This window comes from Diplotaxodon limnothrissa, linkage group LG20 (genome assembly GCF_057381915.1).
Source record: "Diplotaxodon limnothrissa isolate DT_005_m linkage group LG20, D_limnothrissa_male_GT1.1, whole genome shotgun sequence".
NCBI lineage: Eukaryota > Metazoa > Chordata > Actinopteri > Cichliformes > Cichlidae > Diplotaxodon > Diplotaxodon limnothrissa.
In genome coordinates this window covers 10,225,323-10,242,063 of record NC_140615.1, presented here as the reverse complement: position 1 = coordinate 10,242,063, position 16,741 = coordinate 10,225,323, and the positions used below count along the sequence as shown (strand labels likewise).

Sequence of the window (16,741 nt, the reverse complement as noted above, 5' to 3'; positions counted from 1 at the left end):
GTGACCTACTTTTAAATATAAGTAAAGTACTTTAACTTATCTGAATTTGAATCTACAGCCCGGCTGGGACCAATTTTTGTGGCATTTCTATGTCCCCGTGTTTGTATGGTTTCTGTACGGCTACTTCGACCTTTTCTCCCAGCCCGAAGACATGCATGTTAGTGTAATTTGTGATTATGAATTTGGTGTAGGTGTGAATGGTTGTCTGACTCTCTGTGTAAGCTCTGCAACAGACTGACAACGCACCCAGGGCGTACCCTGCATCTTGCCCTATGACGGCTCTGATAGGCTCCAGTCCCACTGCAAACCTGGAGTGGATGTGGGAGAAGATCAGTGGATGGCTAGATGGATTATTATCACAGCTACTCATTGGTTTTAGTGCCAAAAATGTGGTATATTGCACTGTCACATGAACAGAACACCTACGAGTCTATGAGCAAAGTAATTCTGGTCCTCGTTGTTCACCCAGATTCAATGCAGCTCTTAGAAGAAAGATGGGATGGTGGGAAAAAAGCTAAATTTGACTCTAAATGAAATCAACAGGGCAGTGCTTTCACTTTTACGCTCTGCTACAGTAAATTAAAACATCTTTGCCAACAAATGAAGCATTTATTCACTCGACCTTTAGGGCATCGCTTAGAAGCAAAGTATAAAGTCTTACTCAATTCATTGTACCTGCATGGATTGATGTGAATAGATCTTTTGAATTTAAAATGAATACAATTGTGCTCAGAATATAGGATAACTAAAAAATAAATATGCCATTGCAGAATGCTACTAAATCCAAGGCAGCACTATCTGGAAAAAAAGGCTCACAGACTGTTTACCAGTTTAGAAAAACCGGAGGTGGTGACACGTCTTTCGCCCAGTATGTTGAACACTTACCCGAAGCCTTCGTTACTCACCGTGTCTCTGTGGATGTATACCCTGACATGCTGCAGAGGCTCACTTTTATGGAGATCTGAGTAGATGTTGGATAAAATCACATTAGCAAGCATTGCCCTGTGTTCTTGGCCTTCATGCATTAATTATACCGCAGTTTGTGGTGTGTGTGTTTTTTTTTTTCACATGGTTGAATAAGTTATTTGTGTTGCTTTGCCTTGCAGACACACCTCCACAGCACTCTCTGCATATGATTTCTTCCTGGTTAACATCAGTTGCACTAAATCCAAAGTATTTCCAAACAACAGAGGGTGATCTGCTTGGAGTGACAAGCTCTTTGACTTCTGCTGTGCCAGGCATTTAAATTTAATTGTATATCTGTCTTAATCTAGAGTTACTCACTCTGACTACTCCTGGAAACCTCAGGCTGCATGGTACAGGGAACAGCTGTGATTGGCATATGCAGGCGCTTATTCAGGGAGCGTTTTACTTGTTCTATTGGCAGAGTATGCTTTTTTTAATTTATTTTTTATATTGCACGATCATGCTCTTTTAATTACGGGAAGCCAAAATTGTGATTGAGATTAGAATTATATGTTCTTTCCAGCTCTGGATTCTTGTGATTCGTTTTTTCTGTTTCTGGTCTTCACACTCTGCTTTTAATGATTTTACCTTTTAACACTCAAAGAATCTTTTTTTCTGTACTGAAGACAACATCTTCAGTGTTCGTAATCACTTAAAATTGCTGTCAGACTGAGGCTTTCGTAAAAGTAATGCTTTTAGCAGTCTCATGACACAGGCTTTTCCACGTCAGAATCCTGTCTTTTTTTGATAGAGTAGATGCACAAACGGTGTGTTCTGCTCCAAGTACCGCATGCTTGTTCTCATTTTAACAGCAGTGTGATCTTCCAGCAGTGGTTAGTTTGGAACAACTGTGTCGTCGTCTCTGATGCATACATACTTCTATACAGAAAATTATGCAAAGGAAGCAAATTTTGAAATTACCTGAAAATAAACTCTTGCTCTATTGAAGATGGGTACATTGTCACTTGCTGTGCTAATTACAAAAAGGCATTATGCCCTTTACGCCCTTTATTTAGGGGAAATATTAAGTAGAAAGAGTATATGGTGTCTGTGTGAGTGAGAGATTGAATATTGGTTGCATTGTCACTAGAAAGTCCGAGTGAGAGGGGGGTCGTGTGGGATGTTTGGCCTCAGGTCAAATCCTATCCTCTACCAACTGTTAATGCTGGTTTCTGTTAACCATAAAGTGTGTCTGTAAGTTTCAGCAGGAAAGTGCATTTTCTGTCTTCATCAGTGGTGCAGCTGTGACTGCCGGTGTGAGTCCTTGAGCTGATTTGAGGAGCTTTCATGGGAAGATGAGCTGTAGATTTCATTTATTTCTTGACTGATCACGAGTGAATGAGATGCAATGAGAGGATGATGATCACTGTGGTTTCCACCGTGCTGCTGTCAAATCAACTGCACTGCAATTTCAGTCTTTCCCATCAGAGATTTAGGGGGAAAAAATCAGCAAATTCTTTGCTTGCTGGTTTTTAGGCCCAGCAAACCAATCCATGATGTTTAGCTTTGCTTTATGAAGCTGGTAAATCGACCTGTGGGACCAATAAGTCGGCTTGGCTGGAGCTACCTGTTGTGCAATGTGCTGAGTAAAGTTATGCAAGGTGAGCTGGCAGATGATCAAGAGTGAGCCTTGCTGTGATAATGCTGCGTCTGGACTCGTCTAAGTGGGCGCGCGCATTATTTAAAGCCTTCATCTTCATCCAATAGAGAAAAAGGTCATGGTTTTAGCTTGTGCAGCTAAATGCAGGTTTAGGATCTATTTTTGCTGGTCAAACACTTTTGTGAAGCCTTTTTTTTTTTTTCATAATATTGCTCAAGATTTCTGCAGTAAGGATCATATCTGTGGCAGTGAAACTTTACATAGGGGTTAAATATTCTTGTTTGTAGCAGAATTATATTGATATACCGGTAAAACAAAAAAAGGGGAAAAAAGAGAGCAAAACTTTGCTTTTACTGATCCACGCCGGGTAATGAAAGGCACATCTGCTCTGTGATCCTGTGAGCAGCGTTGGTGTAATTTTTCTCCCGCTCCTACAGAGAGATAAAGAGAGCTCTTTATGTCTCTCTTTGTGGCTTTTTCTCACTGGCTTTGTCTGTCTGCACTGTAGTTCTTTCTTTCATTTGCAGGTCAAGATCCTTATAATGTCTCTCTTAAAAAGCTCACATCCTGTCTTCTTAGAAAATTTAAATCCATGTTCTCATTGCCTGATTTTAAGATAACATTGTATTTTTCCACACCTTCTCTTTCAAGGCTACATGATTATGGCCAAAATGATTATCACGATTATTTAGTTGTTTCAGACATTTACATTTTTTTTGTCTGTCTTTCTTTTAACTTAGTGTTCATCCAGACTGCAAACTTGGATGTAACGGCTGTGATTGGCACGTAGTCGAGAATTTAGGGAGCGCTTGATTTGCGTCTGTTTTGCATCCTATCAACGAAGCATGCATTTTCAGTATCGCTCGATCATAAATTAAAATTTGATGAATTGAGCAGCCTTACTCTCTTATCGTTCAGCATTTTTTTAGTATTTGAGCCCCTTACCTGCCTTTCCTGGACGTAGCTAAAAGGGTTTAAACAGTGGGGCACTAGTTTTTTATATTTATTTATTTATTGGGCTGACATGAAATAAGCTGTATTTTCTGCAGACATTTTTATTTATTACAACATGATTATTCTAGAAGAATGGAAGATATCTCGAAATCTTCTGATCAGTAGCCAGGAGCTGTTTTTTGCCTGACCAGAGAATAAAAATGACCAAGTTACATCCCATATTTTGGAAAACTCTGAGATTGTGTGACAGATTTTACCCTTTATATGTGTTTTTAAGCACCAGATGAAAACTGGACTGATACAAAGTCAGGTAGGGCATTTAAAGGATTTAACTACCTGCTGATTACAGAGCTAAATAATCTCTTATCTAATGGTTTATTAGTACTGTGTAATGTGTGTGTGTCTGTACATATAAAGGATTGATGACGTTGTGTGTCACTAGGGCACAAAATGCTGTAGGTAGATTTGAACATTTCAGAAAACATAAAATGACCTGTGTTGTGACGCAGCGAGGAAGGTCGATGATTAAAAACAATCATCCCTTACATCTTCCTTTTCAAACTGTGCTGAGAGGCACAAGGAGCAAAGAGCCATCACTTTCTGTTCCTTAAAAACTGTGTTCTGTCAGTTTGTGTGTGTGTGTGTGTGTGTGTGTTTATAGTTGTTTATTGTGTGTTTTCTATATTTCAGGTGTAGATTTGCTGGCCATGCTGAGGTAGCAGCGGCCTTTTAGGTCAGGATGTCTGATGATGAAATCGAGTGGTTCAATGGGAAGGAGAGAGAGATCTGCTACATCAGTGATGCGGACGAAGACAATTATCGAGACGATGAAGATGAGGGTCAGCTGGGTGAGTCACGTTAGTGAATGAAGACCATCTCACCTGCCTGTGTTTTGTTGCATCTTATACAAAGATGCAAGTGAGTCGGGCTCAGGATCAATGGGTTATTTCAATTTGAATAAACCAAAATTATCCTCTGAATTTATAAATGACAAGTACAAAAAGCCGTTTTACCAAAAATGAGTAAAGTGAAAAAAAAGAAATGTGTGTGGACTGAGGAACTTTGATAAAAGAAAGCATTTTGCTTTTATTCCTTACTGATCAAGAATTAAGAGCACATTACAAACGACTGCAGATTCTTCAGTAAATTTCACAGATTTTTTTTTTCTGGGTAAAATAATTCAGTTTATATTTAATAAAACTAAAAGACTGTTTGTCAAAGCAATAAACCTCAAGTTTTTACAGTTTTCAGTCTGAATGGCCACGCCTGTAATTGTAGGTCCTTTAAGTTTAAAAAGTTGAGTTACCCAAAAAAAGCAACAAAAAACAAGCCCCAGGGCAGTTATTATGAAGCCCTAAAGTAGCTTTAAAGAGTAATCTGTAGCTATAAACATGATTTATTATGTAACATAGGAGCATTGTAACAGAGGAGTCTAGTGGGATTGACTCACTTTTGGAGCCAGGCTCAAGTGGCCTCATCTTTCAGAGCCGTCTGAATCTACATGATTGTGAAAGTCACCTATAAATATAATGACTTGCAGTTTTTAACAGAATCTAACGACGATGCCGCCTCAAACAGAGTTTGTGGGTGGGCAGAGAAAAGTTTAATTCTCTCTTTTGTTATTCAAGTCTACATCTGACACAAATGACAGCAGCTACTTTCTCTGCTTTGTCATCTAACTCACATGTAAACAGACACATTTTCGCAGAAGCCACCAAATAACTGAAGTGACCCAGCAGCTTTATTCTCTGTATGTGACCAGACCGGCTCTCCTCAGCAGCCTCTGCTGTTCTGTCCTCCCTCAGGAAACAAACCAAACTCTCATCTCCACCTCTTCTCTTATTTCTTCTTTTGCCAGTATGTGTTACATAACCTGGTGAATCATCTATTAGCTCTATTAAATGCAGAGGTGTGTGTGTGTGTGTTTTGTGTGTAGGAGGCATTATTTAAACTTTGATTGGATAACTTCAGTGACATCACAAAGGGCAAAGTTACAGTTTTTTACAGACGCTAGGACACATTTCTCAATACTTAGGTCACGTTTGCAAAACTCCTCACACAGTGAGCACAACAGAAGTCTATGTGGGCTAAACTGAGGACCAGTTATCATTGTTTTGGCACAAAATGCATTCAATGACTACATCTCTCAAATTTCATGAATTATCTTCTCACTCAGACACAACAACTGCCAAAAATCTTTGTACGTACAGGACATTTTGCATGTGCTTACATACTGTTTTCAAAACTGTTAAACTTATGGCCAAAACAATAACACAATGCAAAACTTGAAAAGACAGCAAAATTCAACAGCAATATTTTATTGAAACATATTTTAAATCTAAAAATGCAGTTTAACCAGCCACAGCTTATTCTCATTGTAGATGAACATCTACACAGGTGTTACTCCTTCAATTTTTCAACTCCTTCAATTCTGGCATGCCAGCAGATTCTTTCCTAGGTGTATTACCCTAGATGACATAAGATGTGATGTGGATGAGAACCTGTGGCCAAATGGAGAAGACCGAGTAGATTAGCATTACTATTGTATGTGTATCAGTGGATGGTGTGTATACAAATTCTTGTATTTTGGGATTACTTAGTGCAAAAAAATAAAAATACATAAACAAATATTAACGAATTCTGCATGATGTCTGATTCATTCCAGTAACATATATTGAAATTATAAACAGAGATGTGTCCTTGTTTTACACAAGAAAACACTGTGTAATGCTACATGTTGTTAGTGTTTTTCAGGTCATTGTTTTGTGGGTGACAAAGTGTGTTTGTCGGCTGTCAACCTTTGCTAGTGTTCTGGAAGAATGAGTTTATTTGAGACCTGAATGAAGTGTTTTGGTAGTTGTAGTGCATTTTGAATGTGAAATAAACTGCTTTGCCAAGCTGACGGTCAGTTAGGAGGATTGTGTGAAGAGTTTTGCAAAAGTGACCTAAGTATTGAGAAATGTGTCCTAGCGTCTGTAAAAAACTGTAATGTTTTTTCCCTGCAGTATTTACATGTTTTAGGATTTCTACCGAAATCTAAAAACTCATTGTTCACTGATGTGACGTCTTAATTTGTTGTTGTAAAAGCAAAGACAAAGAATGGGAGATTAACTGAAGGAATCACAGTGTCCTTGAATTTTAATTCTTCGTTTTCCTTTTTTCTCTAATGTGCTTGTGTGTGTGTGTGTGTGTGTGTGTGTGTGTGTGTGTGTGTGTGTGTGTGTGTGTGTGTGTGTGTCATTAGAGGATGTGCCTGGGCTTGACTTTGATTTTTGTGGGGACTTACCTTTGAGTTTATGGTTAGGACTTGGGTTTAGGTTAAGGATGAGATTAGGGAAGGGATCATGTAAATGTGTGTGGTTGACTCCTTTTGTCTCAGTTTCATTTTTATTTACCATCCAACCATAATGACTGTATAGTTGAGCATACTCAAAGCTAACCAAGTACCCACTGTGTGTGTACACAAACACTACACTACAGGTCTCCTTCCTTGTCTTGTGAGTGCCTTTGCTCTTTGTTTTTTTTTTTGCCTTCTTTGGTTTCTGACCAAAGACGGCAGGTTTTTTTGTTTTGTTTTTTGCAGCGAACCCGGAGCCTTTTCGAAACGATGACACATTTTAGATATGTGATGCAGTCATGTGACCAATTAAACTAAGATAGCGGAGGGCATTATACAGCACTTGTTTTGTTTGCTCTCAATTTTGACAGCCCTATTAAAGATTAATATCAGTCTGTACATGCTCCAGATAGCTTTTCTTCAAATCCAACTTTGTACTTTTGTGTTACTTGGAGCAACAACTCCACCTCAGTGTTAGTCCATTTAAAAAACTCGGTGCTTTTCCTCAACATTTTGTCGGAAAGTAAATAAACGGCTGACAGAAATGAGGCAGGCCGAATCTTCTTGCATTTTACGCATGTACAGTACTGGAACGTAAGCATTTTCAGCCATTTCAATGTGGACGCACAACTCTGTGAAAACAACTGAAAACAATAGTGTGGACGCAGAGCGTTTTCAGATGAAAACGCCGTTTTCAAATTTATCCGGGCTAGTGTGGACGTAGACTAAGACAGCTGGGATAGCCTCCGCGACCCTGACAAGAATAAGCAGAAGAGAACTGAATGTGAAATAGATGCAGCGATTTTTTGAAACGTGCAAGTGTCATGTAAATACAGTATATACGGCAAAAGCAAAGTTTGTACAATTCTAATGAGCTTGAAGATCAATATTTGTATGACTAACTGCAGCACAGCCTGAACTCTCTTAGGCAGCTTTCTTGTCATTTCTTTCAGGAATAGGTCTCCAGGTTTCTTGAAGGACATTCAAAGCTCTTCTTTGAATGTTTCTGCCTTTTGTTCTGTTCTCTGTCACACACTGTTTCAGTAGTGTTTAGTCCTGGGCTCCGGGGAGCCAATCCAAATTTTCACATTTGGATTCATCATTCCATTAGACCTGTTTTTAAGGACAGGGCTGTCAGTTACTGTTCATCTCTTCATCATATACCATGTTTTTGGCTCTTTAGAAATAACCTTGTTGGTTAAAAAATGCTACTTTGTGACTGTCATACTGGCCTTTTACCTATATTCAACTAAAGTACACTTTTGTAACAGGCTGCTAGCAACAAGTCCCTAAGGGGTACAGGTTAAAACTGGTTTTCAAATTTTTTTGTTGTGTAGACACAACACCGGTTTATCTGATGAGTTCAGTGACTTTTTTATGCTTGAATGATTCATAGGTCAGTCTTAAGTGGCTTTAAAAAAAACAAACAAAAAATAAGATTCCTCTGAAAATGGTCATGTACAAGGACTGGACCTAAAATGAGTGAAAAAACAGCCAGTGTTGAAAGTAGAGATGGACCGATCCGATATTACGTATCGGTATCGGTCCGATACTGACCTAAATTACTGGATCGGATATCGGAGAAAAATAAAAAATGTAATCCGATCCATTAAATATCACGAAAGCACCTCACAAAACTTGCAACACGCCGTAACTCACCTCAGAACGTTAGCACGTCGGAGCAGTATGCATCACGTGATAGAGCAGCTGTGGCATGCCGGACCTGTCGGTGGTCTGGATAGCATTTGGAGCTTCGCTAGCAACCCGGCATTTCATCTCCGACAAAGTTATCCCGAGAGAAGTAAAGCAAGTGTGTAAGTCCATCTCTGAATGTTTGTAAAGCATTCCTGCGTTAAGCTTAACAAGCGACTGCCTCTCCTGCTGCTAATCATGAAATTGCTTAACGATCAGCTGATCGGCTTTTCTGTCGCGAGTCCGTGTCTCTAGTTTGCTTTTGGCCCACTTTGCACCAGAAAGAGGAAACCAGCGGCTGAACAACAGCAGCACGTTTAAGCTTGATCAGCTATTGTTAGAATGTATTTAATATTACTTTCTACTCCAGGATCTTTTTCTACGTAGCTGATGCTGGTAACTGTGCAGGGGCAGATCTAGCAAAGTTTAGCCAGGGGGGCCGATAGGACATTAACAGGGAAAAGGGGGCACAAAGACATACTTTTCTTTCTTATTCTCATTTAAAATGTCTAGCTTTTAATAAATAATTATCTGACACCCAAAGTTTTAATTTGATGTAAAATGAATAGAAGTCAATTACTGTATATAGTAACTATTAAGTCTAATATATATACCCTAGTAAGCTATAGTACTTTTTCCTTTGGGAAGGTACCATCTGTGCAGTCTGCAATTTTGTTGAAGAAAGATGTTGAATCTATTTAATATTTCTTGAAAAATAATTGATTTCTGTGCATTTCTTTTCACACTGCATCAAATTAAGGTTGATTACGTCGATTAAGCATCATGAGGTGGAGCGTGAGGGGTGGTTCCCTATTTTTTATTTATTTATTTTTGTTGTTGCTGGGAGTTGGAACCCTATTAGTTAGGTTGCTTAATATTTATGCTAAGTACTCTTTAAAATACCAGAATAGGGAGGATGGTGTAGGTTTAAGTTTATTAGATTGATCAGTATTGCTGAACTATGAAATATTTTTTTTGCATACAGGTATAACAGAATAGCTTTAGTGTAGTTGTTGTTTTAAACTTGAGTATGAACTTATACAAAATGCAGCAAGATATTTAAAAAACAGTTTTGTTGATTAAAAAACACTATATCGGATTCATATCGGTATCGGCAGATATCCAAATTTATGATATCGGTATCGGTATCGGACATAAAAAAGTGGTATCGTGCCATCTCTAGTTGAAAGAAAAACATTAAAAGCCTGGAGAAGTGTGGCTCAAGACCACTTCAAAAATAACAAAGTCGAGTTCCTTGGAAGCAAAATATAAATTAATGAAGGGGCGTCTCAAGACTCACTCGTACTGTGCAAAATCTTCCGTAACATTTGTTGAATTCTTACATTTTGTCAATTTAGAACAAAAGCTAGCATCTGTTTAAAAAAACAAAAACAAAAAAACCCCCAAAGTGATCATGTCATATTTTTTATGCCTTTTTTGTCATCTTTAAAAGTTTAGAAATGATCTTTCTTGATTTAAGCAGAGTGAGAATTAGACCTCTGTCATATCTGTATCCTACAAAACTGGACTTTCTTGAACACCCACTTTGCTAACATGAGACTGTTTGGATTGATATTACGTTGGCTGTGAGCACACGGAATGCCTTAAAATAGGTGTTTAAAATTATTCGTTCAAAAAAAAAAAAAAAAAAAAAAAAAAAAAAAAATAATAATAATCAATTGCATTTATATAGCGCTTTTCGGGGCCCTCAAAGCACTTTACATTTCCACTATTCATTCACTCTCACATTCACACACTGGTGGAGGCAAGCTACAGTTGTAGCCACAGCTGCCCTGGGACAGACTGACAGAAGCGAAGCTGCCATATCGCGCCATCGGCCCCTCTGGCCATCACCAGTAGGCGGTAGGTGAAGTGTCTTGCCCACGGACACAACGACGGAGACTGTCCAAGCAGGGGCTCAAACCGGCAACCTTCCGGTTACAAGACGAACACCCAACTCTTTGAGTCACGATCGCCCTTTTCCTTAGTGTAAGAAGCTTTATGGGAGCTTCATATCCACATACTGGTTAATTCAGGTGGTTAGTTTAGTTTAGCTTAGTACATTACACCTAGTTGTTGCTGTTAACTAAAAAGCAATTTCTCTCGCCAACCAATTTTGTGAATTTTGTTTTTAAAAAACAGCCATTTAAATATTTGTTGTGCTTTGTTGTTGTGTATTTATATGCTAAGTGAAAATGAAGCTACCAGTTACACAGTTTATAGCAGTGTATCAGTATTCACATCTTACACTCAAGCAGAAAGTAAATGAGCCTATTAATTTTTCCTTTTTTTGTTCTTTTCCTCCAAAAGCCTGAAGCACCATTCAACAAGATTCTTGCTGTTGCTTAACAACAGCAAGCTTGGGTCAGTTAAACTACACTTAAGTCTCAGCCGCAGCTCTGCTCAGTCTAAATGAGTGAGTAAGTAAGTGTGAGTAAGTAAAGAAGATGTTATATGTAGTTGGCTCTGTTTACAAATGTAACGTTTATTCCGGTGGTCAGTGGGGAAATTCCTTTTTGGCGTGTAGTGGTGAGTACTGTATCTCTGCAGGTCTTCAGCTCTTTTAATAATTCCTTGAATGGCCATATCTGTCTTGTGGAATCAGAGATCTGGGAGTGGGTAGAAGCGCATCGTGCTCGAAGTTTGCAGCCTGTGGAGACCTTTTTGGGCTTCTCATCACTGTGAGTCAGTGTTGGATAACCCTGTAATGTGACAGATTGCTTGTTATGTTTGGACCTGAGCAGCAGCAGAGAACTAAAACACACACACACACACACACACACACACACACACACACACACACACACACACACACGCAGTAATATGGACTCTGAAAGAGTGTCTGTGTTTGTGAGGCAGAGGGCAATGATGATGGACACTTAATCATCCACCAAAGGAGGTTCAGGTCTTTGCGCGTCCCTGCTTGGTCAGGTTTATAAAACATTTTACCACAACAGTTGTGCAACACTTTGTATAACTGACCCAGCATATCAGCAAAATCGGCAGACGCCGAAGGCGACAGAACTGGCTTTGTGAGGTTACCTTAGGAGGTCCTGATGGGTGAAAACAAGTTTGTTTGGAGTTTGTAAGCTGTAGCTGAATGTACAAGACTTTCTTTTTATACTCTTGAAAGCATGTGCTCAACAGGTCACCATGACTCTCCTTAACATAGGTGACTTGTTTTCGAGTTGGAGTTGTATGTACATGTATGTTGTAGGTTAGGATGGACAATGTTCATGTAGCTGAAAATCTTTTGTTACCTTTTAGTGTATTATCTATCTCCTGCCTAAAAAAGTGTCTTCTTTTAGTCGTGCGATATCGGATCGGCACCTCAGATCGGTCCAATCCCGACTCTAATGGATGTGTGGCGTGTTTGCAGCTGATGTAATCCAGTTCTTTCTTGGTTCGGGCTATCGACCCACAGGAGAACTGTCTGATGGAGAAGACACATTTCCATGTTTATCTTCCCCACTTTGCAAGTCTATTTTGCTCCTGTGACATCGTCACCCCCCCTGCTGCTTCCTGCGTCTGTCCCATAGTTACCATAACAACTGTCACCAGGACGCCGGCCCCCTCATAGTTGTGACAGTTTACTCCTCCAGGTTTGACATCCCCTTTTTTCCTCCTGTTCTTCTTCCTCCCCTGTTTTCTCCTATTCACACTCTTATCTTTATGCTTTTGTCTCTTCTCTTCAACTAATTAGTGTAACTTTGTCCTCCTTATAGCTTTATGTTTTTAATCCTTGCATACACTAATAATTTAATTATTAGTTCTAAAGCATGTAAAAGAAAATCTACTTTCAACCAGCTGCTATAAAGTTTCTCCATTCATGTGACTGGTTCAGCACACACTGAGCAAACACTGAACAAAGAAAGGGATGACAGAGTGGGTGTGAGTTTAATAAACACGTCACAGGACTATTAAACAGAAAATATGTCAATACCGATGTACAGATGGAGTGTAGAATTAATCGGCAAAACTTGTCGTTGTTGTTATTGATCACAGAAATGATTCATTCTTGATATATTTTTAGGTGAAATTCACTGTTGAGCTACTCTGTGCAACTTAGTGAAAAATCTCTGATGTACATGAATTTTTTTTTTAACTTTTAATTTGCTTTTTTGACTGCATGAACTGATGAATAATGTGTCTTCTTTCTGGAGAAGTTTGGGTTGTTATGGTGATCACATCACTGGTACCACATAAAACACACATACAGTTGGGATATTACACTTTCAGCGTGGTATTTTTAAAAAAGTGTCATTTGGAGTCATTACATGAGTTTAAATGCCCATGAAAATAACTATTTGTGCTTTAATTTAGCAGTTTTTATTCTAGTATGCTTCCCCTATGTAAAAGTGAAGTGAAATTTATTTTGGTCAACAACAACAACACAGATTATCATTTTACATAAAAGTACTCAATCAAAAGTACACACATAATAATTTAAATATATACCGTAGTTTTCGGGTCATAAGCTGCTACTTTTTTCCCACACTGTGAACACTGCGGCTTATACTGACGTGCGGCTAATGCATTTTTTTTTTTCATGCGGCCAAAAACATTTTGCCTGGTAACAGCAGACCAATAAAATTGGTAAGTAGTATATATACGGTATATATTTTTTACCGGTTGTTAAGAGACGTTGTAATGTTGTTTGTGCACTGTTCCGTAAAAAAACCATAAGCAACGTAATTTGTGTGTTACTGATACATACATACATACATACTACACTGTTCGAGGAAAAGAAGCATTTGCAGTATGTATTTTTGTATGTTACCATAACGTTTATGTTGCCATGTTTATGTTACCTTACGGATTAAATTAAACGTTAAAAATCCTCACGTGTAATATTTCTGTGTAAATATCTCATATTACGAGTGAAACGCATACGGCTTAAAATCCAGTGCGGCCTGTACAAGTACAAAATTGATTTTCTTTCTAAAATTAGAGCATGCGGCTTTTAATCAGGTGCGCTCTGTAGTCCGGGAATTACGGTAATTTATTGTAAAAAATAAATTTAGTATTTATTTTATTTATTTATTGTCATTGTCAAGAACAATGAAATTGCGTTTGGGGCTTCCATACAACCCCAAATATTGCTTGAGAGAGATGGAAAGTCAGTTTTCATAGCATACCAAAGAGAGGCAGATGGGGAGAGAGGCTGTTGTTAATAGGCAGGTATATAACGACATTTCAGTATTTGTTTCGGTGGAAACATGTTTGGTAGAGACAACAAGCAAAAGTCTCTTCAGATTTTCTTTTTTAAAGCTTCAGAACAGCCTCTGGGTCAAGATTGGATATTAACACAAATGAATGAACAAGACTGGTTTAAAGCAGTATTGTATTTGCAGGTTTTTACGTGCTGGATTTGTGATAATTAGACCTTTTCTTCTGGCCACTGTGATAGTTTCACTAGTTACATTTTCAGGTCACTCGAAGGTAGGGCTGCTCGATTATGGCAAAAATGATAATCACGATTATTTTCACTGAAATTGAGATCTCGATTATTTGACGATATTTATTTAACAATAACAATGTATTGAATAATGACTTTAAAGATTGTCAAAAAATAATATAAAATAGTGTGCAAATACTGATAACAGTGCAAATGTTGCAATATAAAAAATTAATGAAAAATGTAAACATCTATGTTTAGTGAACTTTGCAGTGTTGCTCTGTGGTGCAGCTACGACACTGTAGCAAAGTTTACACACTATGTCTACTTGTTCCACGTCTGACTCCGCGAACCCATAATGTTTCCACACCACTGAAGTTTTTTTTACCTCTCTTTTCAACCAACGGTAGTCACTCTCCTCTCCAAATAACTTCTGCTTAGCTTTCCGAGCTTCCCTTGGGTCCTCTTAATTGTTGTGACACGTGTTCAAAATGCAGAGAGGTGCGCTCGATTTGCCACACGGAGCAGCGCGAGAGTAAAGCATGAGGGAGGTGCTAATAATCGGCTCAGTCATTTTTAATGATCGTTGAAAGCCCAGATCATAATCTAGATTAAAATTTGATTAATTGAGCAGCCCTACTCGAAGGTTCGTCTCATTTACTTGAGCCCTACCAATTTCTATATTTCTATAGCCGCAGCTCACAGTGTAGTCACACAAAGAAGGGAAGACTGAAAAGTTTGGTCACAGAGATCCTATGATATGGATTTTATGATTTAAAAAAATGAAGTGACAAAAGATGTCACTATCATATCAATCTATCTATATTCTTATAAAACCCTGTTTATAGGCGTAAGCACGATTTGTATAGCACCAGCATAAAATCTTTTATGTAAAATCCATAAATATAGTTTTGAAAAGCACTTTTAATCAGTGCAATTCTTTCATTACTACCTTTTGGGTAAAATGCTTAGGCTGTTAAAAACAGGGCTTAATGAAGAAAAAGGAAGCATGCTGACCTAGAAAACTAGGAATATATGCACATGAAAACCCAAGAAAGAGAAGAGAAGAAGGTTTAAAAAAAGTATCTACAGAGGCCATTCTTCAAAAAGTGACATTGAGAAATGGACCTGGGGAGGTGGGACCACTATTCTAAAATAAAATCACCATCTTCAGCAGCATGGCGCTGCAGGGGTACCTGTTCTGGGTCAGGGTGTGTGTGTGTGTGTGCGCGCGCACGCACGTCCGCTCATGTGTTTTTTGAGTCTGTGTGTGAACAGATTGCGGTGTGTGCGCTGCATGTTGTTAGCTCTGTTGGCAGTTCTGATGAAGCTGTCATGAGGTTTAGTCACATCTTTCATAAGACTTGCACACACACACCAGAGAGCAGGGGAGTAATAGTCTGTTAATTAGCCTGTTGCTCCCCTGCATGTGTGTAGGCGTTGCTAAGCAGAGCACGCTCCCCGTCGCTGTAGTTCAAACTGAAGAAAAAGAGGTAAACGTGTTTCTTTGCGGCGATTGTTGCAGACACCTGGTGGTTTAATCAGCTACCTGATGCAACACATTGCCTGTTTTTTTTTTTTGCCCACGCTAGATAAGTTACGCATCAGGTAGCTTTTTTTGTAAGATGGACTGTGACTGTAGGTTTTCATTTCCAACGTCCGGAGAGAAAAACAATGGTACAGAGGGGGAAAAACAGCTTACAATACGGGCAGCTTTGGCTAAATCATGAGTCTAACATGCTATACTGGAAATCAGAGAATCATCACAAAGCTCAAATTAAGATTTTTAGCCTCATTTTATTTTATGTTATTAAACCAATATCAGCTTGCTAGCTTGCCTGGTCAGCATGATGTTATCATATGTCACATCTGTTGACTCTATTCAAGGTTATACACCTATTTAAATGAAACTAGCTGTCACAAAGCTGATGATACATGCAAAAAAGATCATTACTAACATGTCTGGTTCTTTGTAACTGCAGTTATTTTTTTAATTGTCACATTCAGGTAGCATCCTATACAGTGGTGTTGAGGCTACTCACCATTACACTATTACAGTACAATTATTCTTTCAAACTGGTGGATCATCCCATTTTAAAGATGTTAGATGTTCATTTTGCAGCATTAGCAAAGCAATAACAATAAATCACTGGTTACATAAAGTTGCTTGTATATAAATACATGCATTTCCCTCTGTAGTTGAGTAAACTGTAATACAGGGCTTGGATTTTGTTGAAACTAAACCATGATTAAATTATGTTGTAGGATTAAAAGTAAGTAGTTGAAACAAACATTTGTCAGCGAGAGAATGAGCACAATATCTGCAGGAGGAGAAAGGGGGGGGGAATGAAATTACATTTCATAACATCAAGTGTGTGTGTGTGTGTGTGTGTGTGTGTGTGTGTGTGTGTGTGTGTGTGAGACCTGATTAAGGACAGTACAGAATGAAGTGTAGGAGGTGATACAGTAACACCAGCTGGTCTACATACTGACACACCAGACTGCCAGATCCGTGTGTGTGTGTGTGTGTGTGTGTGTGTGTGTGTGTGTGTGTGTCAAAGAGAGAAACAGACTTTGTGCGTGAGCAGACTTGAGATCAGATAACAGACTGGCTTGATGTCAAACTGATTATAAGTTACAATAGCTCATTAGCAAAACCACCTGCATGTTTGTTTTGAATTACGTGTTAGCTGTGGTCCCCGAGCTGCTATAATCTGAACGCATGTTCAGAAAAACTCATCCCTTTTTAGTCAAGAGTGCAGAATCCAAAGATTGGAGACTGATATCAGGGGTT

General features: G+C 38.6%; 1 protein-coding gene across 1 annotated transcript in view; it reads left to right on the top strand.

Annotated features, from left to right (window-relative positions):
• The window catches only part of LOC146610583 (helicase ARIP4-like), an 83,594-nt gene that overhangs the window by 19,993 nt on the left and 46,860 nt on the right, over nt 1-16,741 (top strand). Inside the window, exon 2 of the mRNA XM_085344989.1 lies at nt 4,211-4,368. Within this exon, the coding sequence (XP_085201115.1) occupies nt 4,260-4,368 (109 nt within the window). The 5' untranslated portion in view covers nt 4,211-4,259. The remainder of the gene's footprint in view (nt 1-4,210; nt 4,369-16,741) is intronic.